This window comes from Lichenostomus cassidix, chromosome 26 (assembly GCF_008360975.1).
Source record: "Lichenostomus cassidix isolate B80296 chromosome 26, HeHo_3.0, whole genome shotgun sequence".
NCBI classification, from domain to species: domain Eukaryota; kingdom Metazoa; phylum Chordata; class Aves; order Passeriformes; family Meliphagidae; genus Lichenostomus; species Lichenostomus cassidix.
The window spans coordinates 1,093,219-1,117,834 of record NC_139506.1 but is presented as its reverse complement, the minus strand read 5'-3'; the positions used below and the strand labels follow the sequence as shown (position 1 = coordinate 1,117,834).

Genomic DNA, 24,616 nt, shown 5'->3' with positions numbered 1-24,616 from the left:
ATTGTTGCTGTTTGTTGCAATGCAGCACTTGAGATAAAATGTGCAGGTCTGTGTGATGAGATAGAATGCTGTCATGGTTTAGGAATGGTATTCCCCAATTCAGTGTCCCCACCAAGACTCTCCCAAACCAGAGGCCTCTCACTCCCTGCCTTCCCCTCCACCTTCCTGCTCTGGGGATGGGATTGAGAATTGGAGGCACAAAAGGTCTCTGTGTTGAGACAAGAACAATTTACTGGAAACAACAATAAGATAAGAAAGCAACCAGTAATAGCAACGATATTAATAAAAAAAAGGTATGAGACAAAGAAATTATTTACATGGAAAACCACAACAATACCCATCAGCTCTTCTGACTACACCACCTCTTCCCCCACCAAAAGGGAAAGTCATTCTTCCCCAGAAGGGAGAGTTCCTCACTTCCACTCCCCCACGCTGGCCATGAAGTGCATGGTATAGAATAACAACCTGGACCCACCCACATGGCTCCAGGCTCTGCCCCTCTTGGCTGCTGTGAAAAAAAGTTCACCCTGTCCAGGCCGAATCCGGGACAAACTTGCAGGTCTGTGTGAGGAGGTGAACAGCTGGCTCTGCAGTCAAAGCCCAGCAATGTGCATTGAGCTGCTGCTACTCCCCTGAGCATCCCAGGGAGCCAGGAGCACCTCCACCTGCACATCCTGCTCCTTCCCAGGGCCCTGCCCACACTGCCCTCAGGCACACCGGGGTTTGCCTCCTTTTCTGGGCAGGGCTTGTGGATCTGCAGCTTGCCCAGGAAATAGAAATGGGCTGAATACCCCGTCCTGCTCCAGGGTGACCCTCTGTTCCCTGGATATGGGGCAGGAAGAGGGCTACAGGGAGACCTGCAGTGTTTCTGATTTTAACCCAGTCTAGTGAAGAGAGTGTTCCATTCTGGGAGTCTTCCATTATTTCCATGATGCATTTATATTATATCAATATATTCCAGCAGGAAAGGACATGGTGCTGGCAGCTCCTGAAGTTGCAGACTAGTGACAATGCAGCTCATGGCTGCCAGACCTGAATAGCCAGATGAGCCTGTCTGGATAGAAGGTGGCCACAGTCAGAGCTAAACCAGCAAAAATCTCAGCACACAGCACAGAAAGTAGTGGTTTTCCTCATTCTTGCTAGCTCAGCTTTATGCAACAGTTTTCCTTACCCACCGTACCCGTCCCAGGCTACAAAAAAACCAAAAAACAAAAAAAGAAAACAACATCCCTGCTTCTCTTCCCCTTCCACCTCTCCAAAAGACAGTGCCTATGTCAGGAACCTTGTCTCTCTCCAGCCTCTGAAGAGCTGACACTGCATTTTGCAACGGCCAAAGGTCAGGGCTTTGCAGTGGGAGGCCCTGTAAAAGTCCACAGCCCTGGGCTGGGTGTCAGACCTGTCAGCTGGAGGAGAAAGGTTAGACCACATCTGATGATCCCAAGTGAACTGCATCCAGTGCCCCAAAGGAAGGTCAAACCAAAACTAAAATACATGATGGTCCCCGTCAAGACAAGTTGGAAGTAACTCCTTGACAACACTAAAACCCACCTGTTGCTGTAGCAATACAGGACCTCAGGAGATTCCAAAATCCAAAAGGAGATTCTGTTACCTCTTGGCTGCTGGCAAGGCATGGAGCTACCTGTGAAGAATGGGGCAGGAGAAAACAAAAAAAAAATCCATCACCAGATCATAGGTCAGGATAGAAATTTTACAAAATACAAGCTAGTAGTTCAGGAATCCTCTATTACAGGGATCACTGAAAGTGGGAAGAACATCCTGGGGTAGTGGTGATGTTACACAACTTCTTTAACACTTCCCAAGGCATTTGCTGTGGGCCACCATGAGTGAGCTCAGAGGTGAAAGGTTGAGTCAGGCTGACTCTTCTTGTGCAATGTGTTTTGTCCTCAGTGATTTCCTCATGTAGACAGTCACCTCAGGATTAAAACACAGATATCTAAACCCAACCTCTCACCCTCTGACAAAGCACCAAAGGGGCCAGGAGACCACCAATGCAAAGGGGAATCCAAATGAGCACAACGGCACCAACACCCAGTCCAGCACTATCTGCTCCCACAGCAGCATGTGACAAGTGTCCCTGGGATCTGTCCCCAGGATCAGCACGGGCCTGGGCCCTTGTCTGCCACAACCCCTTGTTGTGCACAGCTCCTGGCCAGGGCCCTCTGCAGAGATTTCCCACCCTGCGGCACCCCACACCCTCACCCCACTTGGTCTCCTCAACCATTTGCTTCTGGAACACTCAAGCCCCTCCTCAACATTATCAAGACAGATGTTCCACAGGCCCGGGTCCTGCCCACTGCTGATCCAGCAGGACAGCACCAGGCCTGGCCAGGAGCCTCTGGGGAAGGCAGCCCAGAGAGAGCCTGGGTGAGCTGTAGCTGCGACAGCAGCCTTGCCCCAGGTCCTTGGCTCTGAAGGCTCTGAAGTCCTTGTGCAAAACCACCTATAGCGATGTCCCACCAAGCCATAGGTAACAGAAAGCAAGCACAGCAAAGTATAGAAAACAGGAACTTTATTGAACTAGACTGCTCTTCCCAGCTTCAACTAGCAGCTGAGAACATTGCTGGGAAGTCTATCCCTAAAAAACCTAAACTGGAAACTCTTGCAAAAACTTCAACTAGGGGTGGAGAAAACTTCTGGGATACCTATTTTTACTGACAATGAAGGGGTTCCTATGCCTACATAAAAACAGGGGTTCCTAGAACTATTGGGCGGGAATGTCCCAGTGCCCAGGCTCAGCACTGGTCATACATTCCCTGCCCTGTCCAGCGAGCCCAGAGAGGAGCTGGAGCTGGAGACTCAGAGAGGCGAGAAGTGGAGTCTCCTCCTCTTCCCAGTGCCAGGTTGCCTTTGCCTCTTCCTTCTTAGCACTGGCCTCTGCCGGGAGCTCTGGCGCAGGCAGCGCCTCATCAGGGCACGGTTCTCCAGCAGCAGCCGCAGCATCTTCTTGGAGCAGCCGTGGCCCTGGCAGCTCGGGCGTGCAGAGGCCGAGGCGCTCTGGCTCTTCTCCTGCAAGACACAGCACAGTGAGCTCGATGCAAGGGGCAGAAGGGCCTGCCGGAGGCTGCTGAGCCCTGTGGCGTTGCCTTTGGCCTCTCGTGCCAAAGAGAGCCTGGGGCCTGGCTGGGCTGCCCCAGGCACAGGCTGCAGCAAGAAGATCTCCGGCCGCCTCTGCTGGGGCTCCCTGGGGCTCAGCCTGGGCCCCATTGCTGCCCAGCAATGGCCTCAGCCCCGCTTGGCCTGTGCGCCTTGGCCCAAGGGCTGCCCCAGGGGCCCAGCAGCCTCGGGGCTGCCCAGCTCTGCTCCCCCACGGGGGCCCTCAGCCCTCGCCCCACACCCTCCTGGCCCAAGGCCTTGGCCACTCCTAGGCCCCAGCACCATCCCACCTGCCTGAGCCCCTCGCTCACCTCTCCCCAGCGTCTCCAGAGCCACTTGCCAAGGACCCAGCTGAGCTTCATGGTCCTGAGCAACAGGCCCAAAGCCCCGAAGATGAACGGCAGCGCCTCCAGGACCAACCACATGTCCCTCATTGGCGCCACGTCCTCTTCTTCCGGGGCCTGGGGAAGCACGTCCCAGCTCCCTGTCTCCACAGCAGCAGGGTGGCTGGAAGGCTCCAGTGGCCGCACCAGGAGCAGCAGCACCGCGACCTGCAGCAGCGCGGAGAGCAGCTGGCTGACCATGGTGCTGCTGACGGACGAGCTGCCACCCTTGCAAGGCTCTGCGCGTCCTTCCCAGCCGACGTCTGCCTGGGCTCTGGGCACAGCAACAGGCTGGGGACACTGATCGACCGCTGCGCTGTCCCCAAAGGCTGTGCTGTCACAAGGCCCTTGTCTGTGACGAGAGCAATGGGCGGCAATGCCGTCACAAAGGACTGGGGCTGCAGGAATGGTTGCGGGGATCTTCCTGAACATCAAGCGGTGCAACTTTGTTGCAGAGTCAAGCCCAGTCTGAACTTCAGGACTTTAGGGCAAAATGCCCAGGCTTCATCAGCTTGAAATAATGAACTTCTCAGCCCAGGCTGGGCTTCATGTTCATTTGAATGGTCATTCAATGTGTGACGAGGCAGGGGTACCTGTTCAAGGGGCAATACAGAATCAATACAGAGTAGGCAGTATGGGAAGGCTGCACCTTCCTAGGCCAGGGCCGGGCCAGGCCAGGATCAGTCCCTATTTGGGATGCACCTTCCCACCTCACTCTCAGGAGAGTCCTGAGCTGCCAAATCAATGCCATCCCCCTGCACCAGGAAGGGAGGGAAGGGGCCGTGGTTGTGAATGCTCAACAGTGTGACACCATCACTCTCTCTGACACTCAGCCCTGGCCCCAACCCCAGCCATGGGAGTTTCTGGCACTGTTTCACTTGACCTGACCTGACCTGACCAAAAGGAAACCTGGCTGCTCCTTTTGGGACAAGGGATGAGGAAAGAATGGAAGCAAAGGATGGAGTACCTGTCTGTACCTGTGTCTGAACTGAGGAAGATTTTTCATGGCAAATGACCCAGGGAGCCATGAACAGCTAGCCATAAGTGTTGCAGCTTGCACAGCCCTGTCCTGCAGCCATGGGACAGAGGATCTGTCTCTGCTCACCTGGGTTATGCAGTTTCCCTAACAAGAAGGTGAAATCCATGTTAAAGAACTGGCTACTGGAATGTGCTCCTTCCTGCCATTGCAGCATGACACATCCCTTCACCAGCTCCCAGTTGATGTCCAGGACCAGCTCCAGGTCCTGCCATCTAGAATTTAAAATAGCTAATAAAATCAGTTATATTAGAGACCGAAAGAGTAGTTCAGAGCCGCAGAATAAGACCTCTCACTGAGGAGCAGGGACCCACACTGCTGAGGTACCCCCAAATCCAGCCTGGAATGGGCTGGCATAGGGCTAGTGGCCATGGAGTATGACTTAAAGCAGAGCAGAAAAACTCACAAACTCACTGCCAATCCCCCCTCCCCCATCTGCCGTGTTCCTGGGTAGGAATTGTCCAGACAGGCATCTGGGCTGGATTTTCTGGCCTCCATAAAGGAGGCATTTGGGAGGGAGTGTCTCTCCCAGCTGAGGCAGTCAGAGGGGCCCTACACTTCTACAAGGAGCCAGATCTAAAAGCTGGGTGAGTACACGGGACTGAGGATGGATGACTGTGGAATGGATTTGCACTTGGAGAGGAGGAGATGAACCTGAGCACTGAAACAATGGAATTGTGGTGAAGTGTTGTCCCCCCAGTGTTGCAATTTGATGGTTTCACTCTCACCACACACATGCCCTCAGCAATCCTCACACCTGAATGAGCGATCTGTGAGCTGGGGATGAGGAGCCGATACTTCAGTTGGCTGAAATCCAGGCAGCAAGCCCTGGATTGTCCATCTGAGTGCTGGGAAATGTGCATGGAAATCCCAGGTCATCCCACGTAGTTATAGCAGGCAGGCACGGCATTAAGGCAGTGACATTTTTGGCAATTCACAGACAGAAGTGAATGTGCACACATTATTTGGCCAGTTCTTCTGAGAAAAAACAGATAGCAAGAGCTGCAGAGTTGTACATTCAAAGAAGTTTCATCCAAGCTGCTGCAGAAGCCACAGAGACTGTATCACAGATACACAGCTAGTTCAGCATTTTTGGAAAGTATCATATTCACTGAACACATGGGTTGCAGCCAAAGTCTGTTCCTGGGGCCATGATAGCTTTACCAGGCACAGGGAAATCCAGAAGAAACAAAAAAATTTCTGCTGCTCCCAGACTAGTCTCCAGCAGGAAAAGAAAATGTGTTCAAGAAACCCCTGGCAGCCCCTTGGGCTTGACATGATTGTTGAGTCAGACTAAATCAAAATCATTGCAGACCCCAAGAAATGGTTTTTAGGTGTGCAGCAACACCAGTTTCTGTAGGAAAACAGCAGCAGAGTGCAGCAGCTCTGGGAGGGCACTCTGAGGGAACTGAGGCACACTCAGCTCCAAGTGCCAATCGTGTGGTGCCAGTGCCTTGATGTCTGCTTTCACAGAATCACAGAATCATTGAGTTCGGAAAAGACCTCAAAGATCATCAAGTCCAACCTGTGACCAATCCCTACCTTGTCAACCAGCCCAGAGCACTGAGTGCCATGTCTAGATGTTCCTTGGACACCTCCAGGGATGGGGACTCCACCACATCTCTGCACAGCTCCTTCCAGTGTTTAATCACCCTTTTGGAGATTAAATTAGATTTGATGTCCAACCCGAACCTGCCCTTGATGCCACACGAGACACCCAATGCAGGCCAGGAAGTGGGTCTGAGGCAGTGCCAGCATAGGTTGCAGGTGCCCAAGTCAGAGCAGGTAATGAAAACAGAAATTAAGCATGTCAGAACCTCAGCTGAAGTTGAACCAGGACACCCTTTATCACTATGATGCAGCCTAATCTCTGATTTTGTCAGATAAGCTGAAAAGAATGCTCACTGCACTCAGAGTGATACCATCTGAATTTTCTGCTTTGGCAAGGGGTCTGAGCCACCTCGTGTCGCGGTGCTGCAGTGTTTCTAAAGGAGACTAAAACCCCACAGAGTGAGTGACTCTGTACCACTGGCAATCCAGGCTCTGCCCCACTGCTCCGCTGTACTGGCAGAGTTGAAGGACAGTTGGAGCAGTGTGAGCATTATTTCATGTCAGAGCATTTGAAAAGCATAAATCAAATATTTAAAGTCTTATAACTAGTTTAAAAATAATGAGGGTTTTAAAAAAAAATCAGTGTGGGCACTTACTTTCCATTGTACAGTCTAGGTTAAACTTTGCTCGTGTGTTGAAGATTGCCTTAGTAATTTGGAAAAACAGAACCAAATGTATTGGATTGAATGAACAGATGAAATTCTCACAGATGCACCTGGTGTCTAAAATGGGAGGCTATGAGAAGGAAAAAAGAGAACACTGAGATATTTGTAATTTAATAGCAACATGTGGAAGAATTAAATCCAATTTGACCTATTTTCTCTTTTAACCTACAGGAAAAGTATTCTGAAATCTGGGTTTGCAAAGGTCCCATTAGTCATGTGGTGCTAGTATTTTGTTTCCTACTGAGAAAAGCCCAACAGATGATAAAAAGAAACAAATAAAGACCGTTTAACTGTGTGCTTTTTCTCAAATAAAAAAGAACAAAAGAAAGTAAAATATTGTAACTATTTTTCTCTTTCATCTTCCAATAGGACTTGCTATGCTAGCTCATGGTCACTGCAGGTGCAATCCCTCCCATTTGAGCATGAGAATCTACAGCTGCAGAGGTTTTCAGGGGCAGAGAGTGACAGGACAAGGCAGGGGATGGTTTTAAACTAAAAGAGGAGAGATTTGGATTAGATGTTGGGAAGGAATTCTCCCTGTGAGGGTGGGCAGGCCCTGGCACAGAGTGCCCAGAGAAGCTGTGGCTGCTGCATCCCTGGAAGTGTCCAAGGCCAGGCTGGATGTGGCTTGGAGCAGCCTGGGATAGTGCAAGCTGGCCCTGAACATGGCAGGGGTGGAACAGGATGAGCTTTAAGGTCCCTTCCAACCCAAGCTGTTCTATGGTTCTATGATTTCAGTTCTTCCTGTCTCAGACAACAAGGACTATCCTGGTCTTCTTTACCAAACACCTTCACTAAGGAGATGGTGAGAGACAAAGGCACTTCACAGCCAAAGTCATGCCTCAGTGAAGCTAGGCCAGTCAATGAGTATGAAACAAATGAGAGAAAAGAACAGAAAGAAAAGTTCTTTCAGGTCTCTTGGAGCAGAGGTTGGGCGTTATTAGAAGTCTAATATTGATTTGATCCTTCAAATATATGCCAGCTTGAAAGCATTTAACAAAGAGTTGGGGCTTTCTGAGGATTAAAACATGAAAGAGAAGGCTTATCTTTAAAAATCCATTGCAGAGCTGTAAGTTTTCCCTTGATGTCCATCACCCAGCTCACAGGTACTCATATGTGTGTGATCACTCCCAGTCACCCCTCTGATGTGGGGATAGCCAAATCCCCTAAACACAGACAGTTTAGTGCTCTCTTATATCACACCTGGTTTTCAGTTACGTGTTACACTTGGCATCGTTCTTTGGAAAAACAATGATATCAATGTTATTTGTGGTTTTTTCCCCTTCTTCCATTTCTGTCTTCCTCTCTCAATCCTCTGATCCTTGCTTTCTGGAGGGCTTTTGCCCTTCCTTTCTTTCAAGGTACACCCACACAGGCTTCGTTCCACACCTTGGAATCAAATTATCACAATGGGGTTGATAGCAGCAGGAGCAGCATCCTCAGTAAGTTCCCCTCCCTGGGGATCAGTCGGAGTGAGGGAATTCATCCCTTTCCTCCACGTACAGACCCAGCCTGATTCCACCACAATCCTCTTGAAAGTACCACCTTTATCCAGGCTGCTCGCAGGGCTGGAGATCTACACAGGAAGAGGAAAAACTACCTTCTTTGTTATTGTTTAAAATTGCTTCACGTCCTCTCCTGCTGCAGAAGCTCAGTTTAGCACAGGAAGAAGCAATTTCCTGAAACCGATGCTGGTGCTGAGCCTCTGAAGGATGGATGGAAAGAACTCCAGGTATCAAACATCAGACTCACACACACAGCAGCAGCTGCTTTTACCCTGGGAGCGAGTTTGGCAGCCTCAGGAATATTTCTGTTAATACAACCCTTAGGACATACCACAGGGTTTTTACAGTTCCCACCTGATAGCCAGCTTAAACTGGGGCTTTTAAACACCAGATCTACTGATTTCAGTAGAATCTATGTGGCTCTCCTTTATCTTTGAGTCCTTTTCCCCTTGTGTGACTCTTCATCCCAGTGACACTTGGCACAGGCACTGCTGTCTCTGGTGACTGTAGTGGAGCTGCCTCCAGCCTGCTCAGAGAGGGTTTGTCCACATCCCTCTCTTTCAGCCCAGAAACATCACCCGGAGCCTGCCTGGAGGACCAGGGGCCACGGGGTGCCCACCAGGCACATCTGGGGCTCTCTGGGTGTCTCCAGGCAGCTCCCGGGCTACCCATACCTCGGTCCCAGCTTTGCCCGGGTGTTTCACTGGTGCCTTTCCCCAGGCTCGGTGCGTGGAGCCGGGCCAGGGAGAGCTCTCACCCAGGACACGCGGAGGTGGGAGGCCACGAGTGACACCCTGGCCCTCAGGGCTCCATCCCGGGGCAGCAGCCGCTGGCTCTGGGCTCCCCAGGCTGAGCTCGGCGCCCTCGGCCAACACCCGGGGGATGGACAGTGCTGAGCCCTCTTCCCTGCTCTGCAGCAGCGGCTGGCTCCGGGGACAGCGATCCCAGCCCGGGACAGAGCGATCCCAGCCCGGGACAGAGCGATCCCAGCCCGGACAGAGCGATCCTAGCCCGGACAGAGCGATCCCAGCCCGGACAGAGCGATCCTAACCCGGACAGAGCGATCCTAACCCGGACAGAGCGATCCCGGCCCGGGACAGAGCGATCCCAGCCCGGGACAGAGCGATCCCAGCCCGGACAGAGCGATCCTAGCCCGGACAGAGCGATCCCAGCCCGGACAGAGTGATCCCAGCCCAGAGCGGAGCCGCGCGCGAGCCTAAGGAGGGAGGTGCCAGCCTTCGTTGGCGGGAAGGCTAAACCCCGCCCTCGACCCGCCCCTTGTTACGAATCAACCAATAGTTCGCGCAGGAAGATGACAGACATTTCTGTTATCCAATGATACACAGCCAAGCGCACGCCACACCAATGAGCACAGCGCAGGGAGCCAAGCGCTCCGCCCCTCAGTTTATATAAGGTGAGCCCCCGTCCGCGCTTCTGTTGTTGCGGTGCTGCCCAGACACGTTGCGCGTCTGTCCCAGCGCTCCCGAGCCATGGTGAGCAGGGCGAGGGCCTGGCGGGGCAGGGGTAGCCCGGCGCCGCTCCGTGCGCTGCAGTAGGGAGGGAGGGAAGGAAGGACGGGATGAGCGGGGGGATCGGTCCCTCTGGGCCGTGGTGGGTGGCGGGTCCCGCCGCCCCGAGCCGTGTCTCGTCCCGCGGCCTGTCGCTCCCGCCGTCTCGTCCCAAAATGGTGGCAGCCTCGTCGAGAACATGGCGGCCCGCGGGACCCTCAGGCCCGGCCGGCTCTGGGGCTGCAGCTCCTCCCCGGGCACCGTCAGCCCCCTGGTCCGCCTGTCCGTGCGGGCCCCGGGGAATTGCGCCCGCAGAGCGTGGGAAAGCGGCCGGGTTGAACACGGGGCACCTCCTTGCGATGTGCTGGAGCCGCAGGGCGAGGGGAGGAGCAGCCCGGCCCACCGCCCTGGGTGGTGCCCAGGTGCCGCTCGCTGCCGCTGCCCCGTCCTGCCCCGGGACCGGCCGTGCTGTGAGGGGGTGGGAGCGCAGTTGGGCTGATGGGTAGAGTTACTGAAGGGCTTTGTGAGAGTGGCTGGCGGGAATCATCTGGTGAATTATGAGTCACCTTGAAGGGTAATCTGAAAGGTGTGCCAGGGGCTGGGATGTCCCACAGGACAGGGTTCGGGTGCTGGGCTGGGCAGCACAGCTGGAGTCTGGGATGGGCGTGCTGCTCTTCCCCATGGCGGTGTTGGCTTCCTACATCTCTGAAAAGAGATTGTTAGAAGGTTACATGGATTTACAAATGTAGCAAGACTGCTACTGTAGGCTTGTGAATGTGTGGGAAATACTTGTTGAGCTGAAAGTGGTTGTAAGTTTGAGTGTTGGTGGGATGTGTTGATGTCCTTGCTCTTACCCTTCCCTTGAGGGCTGTTTATTGTCACAGTTTTCAAAAAAAGTCAAATCAAGAGTGTGAATACAGCCCCATGTCTGCAAAGGTTACAGGTTCCCTGCAGTCCCGTCCCAGTCTGTATACAGTTAATCCTTATTCCACAGCTTTCATCAGTGTTGTGTGAAGGCCCCGAGCTATAATGAGTGTGACAGTTCTTTTGCCTGTCATTGCAACTTGGAGCTGATGCTTTGAGCATCAGCTGAGCAAACTCTGAGCCTTGTTCTTTAGTATTCTTGATGCTGTGAAAAAGCCATGCAATGCAAAATGGGCAGAGAATCTCATAGTGTCTGACAAAGATTTGTGCTTCATTAAATAGCCACATACTGCTTAAAAAATCGTTAGCAAAGTTGTAGGAAAGCAGTGGAAAAAACTCTTAAAGCAGTACTAACAGTAGCACCAGGCTTTGTGACCATGTCTAGCCCAGTTTTGAAAACCTCCAAGCATAGAGATCACTTCCCACCTTTCTGGTGATCTGTTCCAGGGTCACACCATTCCGCTGGGGGTCTTTTCCTAGCACAAACCTGAGTCTCACAGCCGCCACTGACAATCCGACCTGCACTCACCTGCAGAGCAGAGGGAAGGCTTGTCCTTCCGACGTGCTGGCCATGCGTCTCCTTTTGTACTCTGGCATATGGCTTACCATACTGAGGATAACAGAGCCCTGTGGGACATTCAGGCTGGTTTCTGTGGGAACCTCCAGGATCTCTGCAGCAGGGCTGCCTCTCAGTTACTGCTGTTTGTACTGGTGCAGGGAGTCACTGCCCTATGTGTTGAACTTTGTACTTTGTCCAAGTAAACATGCCACGGTTTAATGTGGTAACTGTAGCACCTGGTCTGTGGCTGTGCTGCCACGTTGTATGTTCAGAGCTGGAAGGGAACCACAAGGGCCATTGAGTCCAACTCCTGGCCCTGCACAGGGCATGCCCAAGAATCCCACTCTTTGCCTGAGAGTGTTGAGTTCTGTCAGCCCTGGGGTTGAGACTGCTGCCCTGGGGAGCCCATTTCATTGTCTGATCACCCTCTGGGGGAAGGATGTTATCCTCGTGTCAAGGCAAACCTCTGCTGACAGCTTCCCTCAAGTCCTGTCACTGGTCACCAAAGAGCCCTCTGCCTCCTCTCATGAGGAAGTTGTAGACCATTAATAAGTTTCCTCTCTGCTCCTGGCTGAACAAGCCAATGGCCTCAGCTGCTCCTCATACCCTTCTCCTTTACATCCTTCACCCCTGTGGTGAGGTGTAGTCCTTACATACCCTTTCAGTGAGCTTCCCCAATTGCTTAAGAGTTTCTCTAGCAAGGCTTAGGTCACTGGTAGGACCTCAGTCAGGTGAGGACCCAGGCTGATGTGGTCTGTGTTCTCCTCTCTCTGTAGAAGAGTTTCAGGCTGTCCTGCTCTCCTTAACGGGTGCTCCCCGAGTTGTTGCCATAGTCTGGTCTCTGTGGCACTGCAGCCAGTGTTGCTGTCACCTCTTCTACACTGTGCAGGTTGGCTGTGTGTCCTCTGCCATTGCAGCACTGCACAAGCTCGGTGCATCAGCCTGGAGAGCAATGGAGTAATGGTTTTGGAGAGGAGTAAGTAGTGTGGCAGCAGGTCTGAGCAAGGCTGCTTGCAGAGAGGATGTGGACTGGACATCTGCATACACAGCTTGGATGTAAGGGAGCTTAAAAACAGCAGTTCAGCTGTACAGTGCTGTGCTTTAGAACAGGTGGATTTTTTTTTCTTTTTTACAGCTACAGATTTTAGTTTCATGGTGTTCCCAATGAGTTTGAAAGGACTGTGCTCATGCTTTTCTGCTTTGATTATGGATGTGGACTAGGCAGTTCCAGGCCAGAGACTCACAGAATGGTTTGTGTTGGAAGGGACCTTAAAGACCATTGTTTCATACCTTCCACTAGACCAGATTGCTTCAAGCCATGTCCAGCCTGGCCTTGGTCACTTCCAGGGATGGTGCAGCCTCAGCTTCTCTGGGCACCCTGTGCCAGGTCCTCCCCACCCTCGCAGCCAAGAAAGAATTTCATCCTAACATCTAATCCAACCCTATCCTCCTTCATCTTAAGGTCATTTCCATTTGTCCAAAGTCCTTCTTCAGCTCTTTTGGAACCCTTTTAGGCACTGGAAGGGGTATGAGGTCTCCCTGGATCCTTCTCCAGCCGAACACCCCCATCTCTCCCAGCCTGGCTCCTAGAGCAAAGGGGCTCCAGCCCTTGGAGCAGCTCCATGGCCTCCTCTGGACTCTATCCAGCAGCTCCACATGCTTCCTGTGCTGGAACCCCAGGGCTGGAGGCAGCTCTGCAGGTGGGGTCCCACCTGAACAGGGCAGAGGGACACAATCCCCCCTGCCCTGCTGCCCATGCTGGTGGATCAGCCCAGCACATTGAGGGGTTTCTGGGCTGCCAGAGCATGTGGCCAGGGCATGTTGAGCTTCTCATCCACCAACACCACCAAATCCTTCTCCCCAGGGCTGCTCTCTGTCCATTCTCTGCCTGGCCTGTACTTGTGCCTAAAATTACTGCTTATCCTGGAATTCCAGGGGACCAAGTTGTCCAATCTGATCATAGGGTCTGAACACAGTTTTGGGTAACAGTCACATTAAACTTGCACTATATGTAGGCTCTTGGAGAATGTGCTTTACTGACTCTCAGAACCAGATGTTGAATTTAAAATGCCACAGATGGACCAGGAGTTTGGAGATGTTTCTGTGGTGGTTTGGCTTTTACCGTTCAAAGTCCTATGCTGAAATATTAAAGAAACTGGGTTTATGCTCTTGAACATAAAAGAGAACTTGGGAATCCATAAAAAGGTAGGAACAGATAATTTTGCTGCCATGAACGATTTTCTGCATAGCTTCATGAGGTAGTTCTGTGTAGTGTTGAGGAGTTCAGTACTTTGCGTGCAGCAGTGTGGTGTGAGGCCTGATGGGTCTGTATTTATGGAGGGATATAAAGTGGTTTGTTAGGCAAAGCCTTTCCTATGGAATGGCAAAGTTTCCTCAAGGGATCAGGAGAATATTTTTTTGGTTCTATGTACATTGAAGGAAGTGCTCCCGGATCTTGGGAGGGTTTTGCTGCCTCTGGTGGTTGTGCTCCTGGGACTGGTGTCTGGGTGATGCTGTTCTGGACACTTAGGCCAGTGAGAAGTGTGATTATCAGCTTTTCTAAATATTCAGTGTTTGATATGACAAGAAGAATTGGCTGAAAAATTTGAAAGAGTTGATCAGACTCTTCCTGTCTGATTGAACAACAAGGAGGAATGAGCTCGTAAAAATGATAATGTCCAAAAGGGTCTTTCTGGGTGGAGCTGATGAGGTCTCAAAGGGCCTTTTGTGTTCTGGTGTGTTTTGTGCCAAATACCCCCAACACCAAGACAATAAGGCCAATGTTTTAATGGCTTTGCGGGCTGGCAGTCCCCACCGGGCCTGCTGAGCCTTTGCTAAACAAGGGCACTGCTGTTTGTGCTGAGCAATGTGTTTCTGTCCCGCAGCGTGAGTGCATCTCCATCCACGTGGGGCAGGCGGGCGTGCAGATCGGCAATGCCTGCTGGGAGCTGTACTGCCTGGAGCATGGCATCCAGCCCGATGGGAACATGCCCAGCGACAAGACCATCGGCGGGGGGGACGACTCCTTCAACACGTTCTTCAGTGAGACTGGCGCAGGAAAGCACGTCCCACGGGCTGTGTTTGTGGACCTTGAACCTGCAGTCATAGGTAATTGTGACCTGTGCAAGGCACTCTAGAGCACTGGCATGGTTTTTGGCTAAGGGATCAATTCCTCTAGTCCTGAAAAATGCTTTGGGGCTTTAAATTTTTACTGCGTAAAGCTTGCCTACTACACCTTCCTAGTGGTAGAAGATATTTGGCTTTATGTTCATTGAGACTGGCAAATGGGCACTATGGAGCTTTCAAGAATTTCAGTATTACTTTCTGCCAGGCTGTGGAATTAAATGGGTCTCATGAACATGCTTCATGCTTTTGCTATGCAAGGAGCAGTCATAGCCCCTTGGAACAGTATGGCATAATGTGTGCTGCTGTCAGTAGAACCTCTTTAAGAGACACAATGTGTGTCATTCAGAAGATTGCTTATTGTACATGGGAATGAGTCCTGTGGTTTCCCAAAGCAATCTGTGTAGGCTGAACAGTGCCTGCAGAAATGAGTCCCCATAGCTAGCCTAAATTCAGGGACTTCTGAAGATGCACTTCAGCTTCCTGTTGCCTTGTCTTTGAAAACCAATCCACTTCTGAAAATGAGTTCTGTTCCAAGCTCTGGCTACTCTGGCTTGGTGTTCAGATGTGATCCCATGCATCAGCCACTGACCAGTCCATCCTGGGGCACTGGCTGCACTGCCAGCTCAACGTGAATTCCAAGTTTCGCAAGACCCTAATCTTTTGTGTCAGGAATCCTGGTTTTCCTCTCACTAGTGTGTGCCAGAAATAATTCTGCTGGAGTTGCTTTTTGTCTATCTTGCCTCAAGTAGGGATTTGGGGCTCTTGGGGGAGCAGAAGGCTATGGGGCTGCTCAAGGGTGGGAGTGCTGGGCTATAACATTGAAATGAGCCCAGGCACCCTTGGCCATACACTGATATTCCCAGGAGCTGTTGCATGTCTGGCTTTCTGCTTTTTTGAGCCCTATGGCTGCTGCCTCCTCTGCTGCTGGCCAGGTGGTGGCTCTGAGCAACCAGGAATGCTGAGAAATGAGGTGAGGGAGAACAGGTGGCAAAAGGGGGCAGAGAAGCTGGTGAGTCTTAGAACAAATGCTGAAAGTAGTGAGTGTTGCAGTGCTTGTTATTGATGCAGGTGCAGTACAGGGAGATGGGCAAGACTGGTAATACTGAAAGTTAGGGCTTTTTGTTGAAGGTTATATCATGTGCCTTTCTGGGAGATAGCTGCCTTTCTTTATTCCTGCCTGGCTAATTGAAAATTACTGCTCAGTTTCCTGGGTGCAGGGCTAACATCAGTCTCCCCATTCACACAGCAAGTCCCTGTGCACTGAGTTTGTGAAAACCCATCTTTGAGCATGCAGCAGTTCTGCAGCTGCCACGTGTGTGCACCAAGGATTTCTGTCCTTCTAGATCAGTGCTGCTCTTGCAGAAAGCAGCAGGATGCTGGATATGCACCAGCTCTGTGGATGTGGTGGTGAAATACCATCAAATTTTCCACCACAAAATAGGGCAGTGACATCTGGGAATTCAACACAAGTGTCTTTAACAGTCTACCCCAGCTAGACTTGAAAACATGAAGGATGGTATGTCTGGGGCAAGCTTGGTTTAGCCCTCCCCTCAACTAAGTCCTTTGTTCCAGGCACACTTTTGTAGTCCATTGTCTCTGATCTCTACATGTTTTCTTACTTCCTGAGGACTGTCCTGGCTCATGCTGTATCTGCATAGGATAAATAACCATTTTATTTTTGTTCTATGTTTTTCCCTTATTACCCATATTTGTCCTTTATAATGTGGAGTGGTAATGCAGGAAGTCTTAGACATGTGCGTATTTGAGATGGTAAACTTTTCCAAATTGTTTTTATTTTGATGCAGTCTTTGAAATACTTTAGGACATTAGATTGAAGACTGCATTGGGAGCTGCTCAGTGGTTTGAACAGTAACTATATTTTTACATCTTAAACTTTACTTATCTTTGTCTTGCTTGTTCTATTTCAGATTGAGTACATGCAAACAGGCAACTTCAGCTGTAGTTAATAGAGCTCTCTGCTGTCCACCTGATTTAAAGGATGCAATATTGCAGTAGCACGCAGTGCAAGAATGGCTTGAGCTAAACCAGAGACAAAGCTCTACTGAGTGTCTTTGTACCTTTCTTGTAGGACAGAGCTTTAGTCTGCTGTGTGTAAGTGCATATTTCTGGGAGCTAGTGGAGTTCATAGCTCTAAATCAGTCTCCAAATGAGTAACTGCTGGGGGATGCTGTGTGTGCATCTGCACAGTTGCTTTAACACAGCTGTGTGTGCTGCAGCTTACAGCTCAGGGTTTGGATAATTGCAGAACTCTCCAAGAGCATCTCCTGCTCCTTTTGAACCCTTCTCTACCTTCGGCAGGAAGTAAAGTGAAGAGAAAGGGACATGCAAGCCCTGTTGGCTCTGGCTACCAACAGTAGAAATAAGACAGCATCCTGGAGGGATTGGGAAGTGAAGGAGAAAAGCAGGATTTCAGCTGCTGAGCTGCAGAATGGGCCAGAAGTTTTCTTAAACTGGAAGAATGATTCTGCTGCTATAGTCCAGTTTTGAATTGCTTTGACAGGTCAAAATAAACTTAGGTGTGAACTAGAACAGTTTTCTAAGCAGTAACTTAATTTTTTTTAGTAATTCAGCATTTAGGCTGTAGGAATTATTGGCACCTACTGATAGGTAGTTGCTTTTAATTTCTGAAGGTTTAAGTACATTATTTTGCACACCCTCAGAAGTTTAAAAAAGCTGGTCTCTATAGAAAATTAACTTACAAATACTTGTATATTATATAATAATATATGTCTTATCTCTCCACAGATGAAGTTAGGAATGGGACATATCGGCAGCTCTTTCATCCCGAGCAACTGATATCTGGTAAAGAAGATGCTGCAAATAACTATGCTCGAGGTCACTACACAGTTGGGAAAGAGATAATCGATCTAGTTCTAGAGCGTGTCAGGAAGCTGGTAAGACTTCACTGAAGGCTCTGAAACACCTGTTTCTCAGGATTTGGAAATTAGGTTATCAAATCCATAGCTCTATAAACTGTGCTTTAATTTCTTTGTGGTAGAACGTATGTACTTAGTCTGTGTCTTTTTATTTGCATAGTTTTATTCTTAGCCAGCTGAGAATGGCTGGATTATTCCTGTCAGATATGCCTTTCAAGTGGCTTGAAATGCTGATGAGGCACCTAAAACTTCATATATGGTTTCATCTTAAGAAAGCCAGAACTGAAAATTATGATTTGCATAGTTCCTGCTGGAGAAGGTTTGGTTTCTGGCTGTGGCTCTTTCAAGGAAGTTTAAATGCTTTAAATGGTTTAGACTACTGTTTGCATTTCCTGCTATTATGATTTCTGGATTAATTTTATGGTAATAAGAATAGAAAAGGAATGAATCTCAGTAAGTTGGGATGTTTCAGGCTCCTCAGTACTTTATGTGTGGCAAACTTATGAAGGTGGCACCTTAGAGGGTTTGAGTTCCCTATTTAGGGCTGCTAAGCATGTCCATTGCCCAATCTGTGTCGCAAAGGTAGGAATTCTCATTGCACAAAACCCTGGGTGTATCTCTGGTGATTTGATATGGAATGCGAAGTGAGTCTTAGTGAAAAGTTCACCATTTGCAAATCACTACTGGAATTATTCTCAACACTTGACTGCCGCAGTCTCTAATTAAAGTAACGATAAGTTCTCAGTAGGCTGTACTTCGACCTGAAAAACACAGTCATAATTTCTTTGTAGAAGCTGTTGGAAGTCCTTGTTAATCCTGGGAATTGAGCTGAGCATCATGTGGCACCTCTTTGTGAGGACAGGGCTGTCTAGTTTTGTCTGCTGAGAAGAGTGAATGGGACTGGCACTGCAATACCCTGTGACAGAGTGGGGATACACTCTTGGCACTCTTACACTAGTAGAACAGTAGCTCTGGGATATGGGATTGCTCCATTTTTGTGCAGATAGAGAATGCCAAGTAAGTGTAAGGGATAGATAGTGCATAGGTCTTTGAATATTTCTGCTTTTCTTGCTCATTGTTAATGGCCTTGACTGAGAACGGGAGGTAGAGGGAATTTTAAGCTAGCAGTTTGAAGTGGTCACCATCCAATATGTAGGGAGTTTAAACCAGCCAAAAATACTGTTTTTTGTGGGGCACCTCCTTGACTCTTGGTGGATGAATTCCATATTTCTGAAGCTTGAACAGTTGGTATGTGTCAGAATTCAGAGCTGTCTTTCTTGAGCTTTGTTTGGGATTCTTAATGTACACAGTGACTTGAACACCTGTATTTTCTCTTTCAGTCAGATCAGTGCACTGGCTTGCAGGGCTTCCTGATTTTCCACAGCTTTGGGGGAGGCACTGGGTCCGGTTTCACCTCTCTGCTAATGGAACGCCTCTCAGTTGACTATGGGAAAAAATCCAAGCTGGAATTCGCCATCTACCCTGCGCCACAGGTCTCGACAGCTGTTGTGGAGCCGTACAACTCCATCCTGACCACCCACACCACGCTGGAGCACTCTGACTGTGCCTTCATGGTTGACAATGAGGCCATTTATGACATTTGCCGTAGGAACCTGGATATTGAACGCCCGACCTACACCAACCTCAATCGCCTCATTGGTCAGATAGTATCTTCCATTACTGCGTCCCTCAGGTTTGACGGTGCCTTAAACGTGGATCTTACTGAATTCCAGACTAACCTGGTGCCTTACCCTCGTATCCACTTCCCACTGGTGACGTACTCCCCGATTATTTCGGCAGAGAAGGCCTACCATGAGCAGCTCTCTGTTTCTGAGATCACCAACGCCTGCTTCGAGCCCTCCAACCAGATGGTGAAGTGTGACCCGCGGCACGGCAAGTACATGGCGTGCTGCATGCTGTACCGTGGAGATGTTGTCCCTAAGGACGTCAATGCTGCCATTGCCGCCATCAAGACCAAGCGCACCATTCAGTTCGTGGATTGGTGTCCTACTGGATTTAAGGCAAGTTGCAGCTCCAGCATGATTTCACTCAAACTTCTCATTCACTGTCCTGGGCTTATGGAGGTATTTGCTCATTGAACTGTTCTGTAGGTACCTGGTTTGTATTCTGAGATTGGAGACCTAGGTTCTCATTCTGAGCTGTTTTGTGAGTGGCACATTTTTAATCAACTTCTGTTTGTCTGACTTTGGTTATTGTTATTGTCAAACACCACAAAGAAACTCATGGTCTCTTCTGTATCTCCTGTAGGTTGGCATCAATTACCAACCCCCCACAGTGGTTCCTGGGGGTGACCTGGCCAAAGTCCAGCGGGCAGTCTGCATGCTGAGCAACACCACGGCCATTGCTGAGGCCTGGGCTCGCCTGGACCACAAGTTTGACCTGATGTATGCCAAACGTGCCTTTGTTCATTGGTATGTTGGAGAAGGGATGGAGGAGGGGGAGTTCTCAGAGGCTCGGGAAGATTTGGCTGCACTTGAGAAAGATTATGAAGAAGTGGGCACAGACTCGATGGATGGAGAAGATGAAGGTGAAGAATATTAAATCCAACAGTGAATTGCAAGTCTTTGCCATTTTCCTGCCTCTTTAGTATCAATGTAAATCATGTTGACTGATTGGAATAAACTTCTTTAATCAAGAACTTTGGTAGTGTCCAAACACTATGTATACTCAATAACTATGTGCAGTCAGCAGTCCAAGAGATGGACTTCCTTTCTGAAGAAGGTAGCTGAATAAAATAACCATTCAGTCAGTTCTTGTCCTTAAGGCATTGCTGTTTGAAGAGCTATTAATGCCTATTTTCTTTCCCCCACAACATGAGACTAGAATGAGCTGGAGCTTTTTTCTGGAAGATGTTAGCTACATTTTTTCCAAGACTCTAAAGCTGGTGTCACAAGAGACAACAGGAGCTAACTTTGTGTTACCCATAAAAGATGCAAACAGAAGGCTGTTTGGGTTAGTTTTCTCCTATTCTTAGACTTAGTGAGGGCCAGTAACTTAAAGATGCAGTAATCTGGATAGGGAGGAAATGCCCAGGAAGGGTGTGCCATAGCATGAGGAACCTGCCACTGTAGTCAGAACCTGTGCAGTGGTTGCCCTTGTGTTGCTGTGCCCTCCCACAGAAAGAACTGGAGTCCCTGTCTACAACTCTCCAGAGTGAGCCTTTTCCTGAAGCTGTCTGGAGAAAAATATCTGAGTTAACTGGCCACAGTTAAATGCCAGTTTTCCCTAAAACTAGGTCTTTCGCAGAAGTAGTTATTCCATGGGTTCAGATATGAGCACTGCCATCCTTCTATGTAAGCTGATGAAACAGGAGAGGATTTGGCTAATCGGGTTTATCTTCAGATTGAACAGCCTCTGTCTGAAACCTTCTGCATGGACTAAGTGGGGGCCTGGGCATACAGTGAACCACAAACCAAATAACTTCTCTCTTGTAGGGCTTGATGACTGAGGAATCTACCCCACAGCAATGCCAAATGTAGACTAATCAAATCCTAAGATAATGATTGAATACTGAATGTGATTACAGGATGCCAAAGTCTGACTCCAAGATGAGATTTGGGTTGGAGAATTCTCCCATCCGATTTCAGACATACTAATATTCCTTCCAATTTAATAGCAAAGTGTGATTCAGGCCAAGCCTTGAAGCCTGTTAGTTGCAGATGTGCACACCTGCTTGGCAGGAGTCTCAGCTGGAGTATGCGAGATTCCTGAGCTCCCTTCTGCATGGAAGCCTCAGTGCTCAGGTAATGCTGCAGTATCTGACATCCCCTCACAAAGTGGGGCCCTTTTCTGGTCCCAGTTGGCTGGACTTGTTCTAGATGGTGGCATCACCTGTAATTTAGAGTAACAGGCTGCTGCTGTTGATGGAAGGTTCCAGAACAATCTGGTCTGTGAGAGCTGACCAGAAATTGCTTTGGCTTCTCTTGTCCTGGATCACTCTGTGATTTTGCAGCCATTGGGTTGAGTCAATCTGATTTGAAATTAACTTCTTGGAGCTGGAAGTTACCAGTTTTACAGAGATGGGGAGAACAGTCTTAGTGCTTTATCACCTTGATGGTTGTCTCAGACTGTCAGCCCTGCTGTTGTGCAGAATGTGTGGCAATCACACCTCCTACCATTCAGAACACCTAAGTGTGGCCAGTGCTTCAGTGAGTTTCTCGTTTGCTTTTCCTTGTGGTTTTGTGTTCTGAGATAGACATAACTGTTGAGAATTTGAAGTCCTGTTGATTAACTTATTTTCCTGCTTACTGGCTGATTAAGCAAATGTGCTTGTCAGGGCCCAGGGACAGACATTCATTCCAGTCAGAATGACTCCCTGTTGGCAAGCATTCAGGTTTTAATGGGATGGCAGTGCCCAGAGAGGAATGTGCAAAGGGCTGTTTGATGCCATGCAGGCATCAGGTTATCACCCTGAAGATCCTGTATTGCCAGCAGATCATGGAGAGTGCTCTGTGCCACAAGTGCAGCACCATGATTTCCTTTGGAAGTTCAGTGTGTTGGGGTTGTGGATTTCTGAACTGGCCATCAGTGGGATCTTTTAGCAGTGGTTTGGCTCTTCTGTGAGGAGCTTGGTTTCATTGAGCCCTGGCCTGCTCTGTCTCCTGCAAATAGTGTCTGGTTTTTACTGCATTTGTGGATTACCCGTATTTAGGCCACTTCCTCTGTGGTGGGAATTGGCTCGTGGTGTGTCAGTGTTTTATCCAGGCATGTGCAGTGATGAGGTTGTCCAGGGTACTCAGCAGCCAAGTAAAAGCCTTGTGCATATGGAGTGCTGAGCTCTAAAAACCTGGGAATCTTACTCTGTGTAGGCATTAGATGAGAAGCATTCTGCTTTTAATTTTTAAAAGTAACACGTAATACTACTTAGAGAAGATGTAATCTGCAACTTGACTGGTGGAAGGTTTCACAAGAGATTCTGTGTCACCTTGTAGCCGTGGGACCGATGCTGAAAACACATTATACATTTTCAGCCTATATAATACTTGAAATTTCATTATATTAGTATTAGGAAACCCTGTTGCCTGAGCTAGTGGGCAGCTGCTCTCAGTGTAGGCATGTGCATGCTGAGCTAAGATAAGATAGGGTTCTTCTAAGATATGAAAACAAGATAATTACAGCAGGAAAATCCTGCTAAAACTGCTCTTGCTTCGGTGAGCTGCAGAAATCCTTAAACATGTTCTAATTACTGACTCTATGGTTGAGTTAACAAATGTGTGGTTCATCCGTTTCCTGAAATGTAGAGGAGATCTTGCACTGAATTAAAATTTGAGTGTAAGAGTGTATCTGAAACTTGCAGAGGTTGATGTTAGCTGTCACTTTAAGGAAAGGGCTCTGAAAGGCTTTCTCTAATTCTACACTTTAAATGTTGTTTTCTTTGATAAGAAATGCCTACACTTGTGCTTTGTACAGTCATATGCCTGTTTGCACTGGCAGAAGTGCAGGCATTATCTAGTGGTAACTAAATATATCTTTACCTGTGTGGTGACACAGCTTTCTCCAGTATTGAGATTGGCAATTAATAGCTCTCACCTGACAGAATAACTTGTGTGAGTCATGAGGTGGAGGAGGAGGAGGAAATGAGTTGGAGCCATGGCGGTCACTGTGAACTTTGTTGTAAATTCTGGTGTTATCTGTAGGATCTGTTCTAGAATGGTTCTGGTGCTGTTCCAGGAGAATGCAGTGCAGCAGAATCTGATTTCCACCCACTCTGCCCTCTGAACAAGCAATCTGAATCCCCTTTAATGTGCTAATACCTATATTATATATATAATTATGTACATTTCTAATTTCTATAGTAAGCATGCCACAGTGTAATTGTATGATAATCTCGTTTGGGCAGTAGAGGTAACATAAGCCCACAGCTACACATGCCTCCACCTCCTTCCTACAGATAAACTGAGTCAAAATCAGAAAGGGCTTTTGTGCCTCAGATACTTAAAATTCTGTCAAATAAGTAATGTTCACCCATTCACTCATTCCATTACTTTATGCCCACTTACAGCAGCGTGTTGGCACAGTTTTTAGTGGTGTTGTCCCAGGCCTTCAGCCTCACAAGGCCTGCTGGCATTCCTGTTGGCATCCTGCTCCCATTCAGGCAAATTCCCCAAGACAAGCCAGTGTGGCATCATTCTGTACTGACTCTCTGCTTTGCAGTCAAACCCCTGTGAACATTTCAACAGCAGAGATCTCGAGAGCTGCAGCACAGTGCTGCTGATGTGCTGCCCTGTGCCCTTTGCCTCTGGGCTTCAGAGCCTCTATTGTGCCAGATAAGTCTGCCTTTGCACCAGGCCATGGTTTCCTGTGTGTAGGAGATGCTGCACAGAAGCAAAGCTGCAGTGGTCACTATTTATAGTGCAGAGCTATTTCAGTGCAATGGGGTGGCTTTTTCACTGGTCTTGCTGAAGTTTTGTAGCAGCTGCAGAATCCAATTATTTTGCAGGATTTTGTCAATCCCAGGATGGTTTGGGTTGGAAGCTGCCTTAAAGCCCATCTCACTCCACCCCTGCCATGGGCAGGGACACCTTCCACTGTCCCAGGTTGCTCCAAGCCCTGTGCAACCTGGCCTTGGAAACTTCCAGGGATGGGGCAGCCAAACTTCTCTGGGTACCCTGTGCTAGGGCCTCACCACCCTCAAAGTAGTACCTTTGAAGTCTTTCTTCTTGTATAACTCTGAAAAATTTAGGAAGAAAAATCAGTCTGGTCCTAAATGTGGAGATGCCATATCCTGTATAGGAGCTGTGAGCTACCCTGGCTGGGAAAAGGGGCTTCTGTCAGGAAAAAGGTACCTGATTAGGTGACCCCTGATCTTGCCTGTTTTGTCATGTTTATGAGGAATTACTTCAAATAGAAAAGCATTTTCTTTTGAACTTTGAAAACAAGGACTGGGCTTATAAGTAAATTCAGCAGGAAAGAGCTGAAGAACAATTTTCCATCATATTGCATGACTCCCTGGAAGGGTTATAGGGGTTTCTGTGTGTGTTGGGGAGGTGATAATGATAAATCCCTTTTCTCTATCTGGGTTTGAACTAGAGGGAAGACTAACAGTGTAACTTCTAGGCTGTGCAGAGACTTTGATCTACAGATTTCTCCTAAAAGTTGGGCAAGCAGATTAAAGATGTGGAGTCTCAACTGGCTGTTAATGGGGAGAGGAATGAGAGCATGATGAGGTGGGGAAAATTATATTGCTCTGAAGGTATTGTAGGTGTTGGCTGACAAGATGCTGAGAAATACCAGGATACTTAAAAAAAAAAAAAAAAGGCAAGAGTCA

General features: G+C 48.8%; 1 protein-coding gene and 2 long non-coding RNA genes across 3 annotated transcripts; 1 reads left to right on the top strand and 2 right to left on the bottom strand.

The window, feature by feature from the left end:
• Window positions 1–2,513: 2,513 nt before the first annotated feature.
• On the bottom strand, window positions 2,514–3,535 carry LOC146426864 (uncharacterized). The gene is made up of 2 exons (XR_014856602.1): window positions 3,426–3,535; window positions 2,514–3,027 (listed from the first exon to the last, which is right to left on the bottom strand). It is a non-coding gene; the product is annotated as an uncharacterized LOC146426864 (long non-coding RNA).
• A 6,078-nt stretch (window positions 3,536–9,613) lies between these two features.
• LOC146426863 (uncharacterized) lies at window positions 9,614–11,507 on the bottom strand. The gene is made up of 2 exons (XR_014856643.1): window positions 11,276–11,507; window positions 9,614–10,527 (listed from the first exon to the last, which is right to left on the bottom strand). It is a non-coding gene; the product is annotated as an uncharacterized LOC146426863 (long non-coding RNA).
• Window positions 9,698–19,987, top strand: LOC146426862 (tubulin alpha-1C chain-like). Its single transcript, XM_085083240.1, has 5 exons — window positions 9,698–9,807; window positions 14,191–14,413; window positions 17,198–17,346; window positions 18,669–19,349; window positions 19,597–19,987. Exons 1-5 carry the CDS (start codon window positions 9,805–9,807, stop codon window positions 19,888–19,890), a joined length of 1,350 nt encoding a protein of 449 aa, XP_084939366.1. The 5' UTR covers window positions 9,698–9,804; the 3' UTR covers window positions 19,891–19,987.
• Window positions 19,988–24,616: the final 4,629 nt, after the last annotated feature.

Bases quoted from the DNA above. Each gene is read 5' to 3' on its own strand.
- LOC146426862 (XM_085083240.1), top strand. The intron at 14,414-17,197 runs GTAATTGTGACC...ATCTCTCCACAG, and splicing joins CCTTGAACCTGCAGTCATAG to ATGAAGTTAGGAATGGGACA. The intron at 19,350-19,596 runs GCAAGTTGCAGC...TATCTCCTGTAG, and splicing joins GGTGTCCTACTGGATTTAAG to GTTGGCATCAATTACCAACC.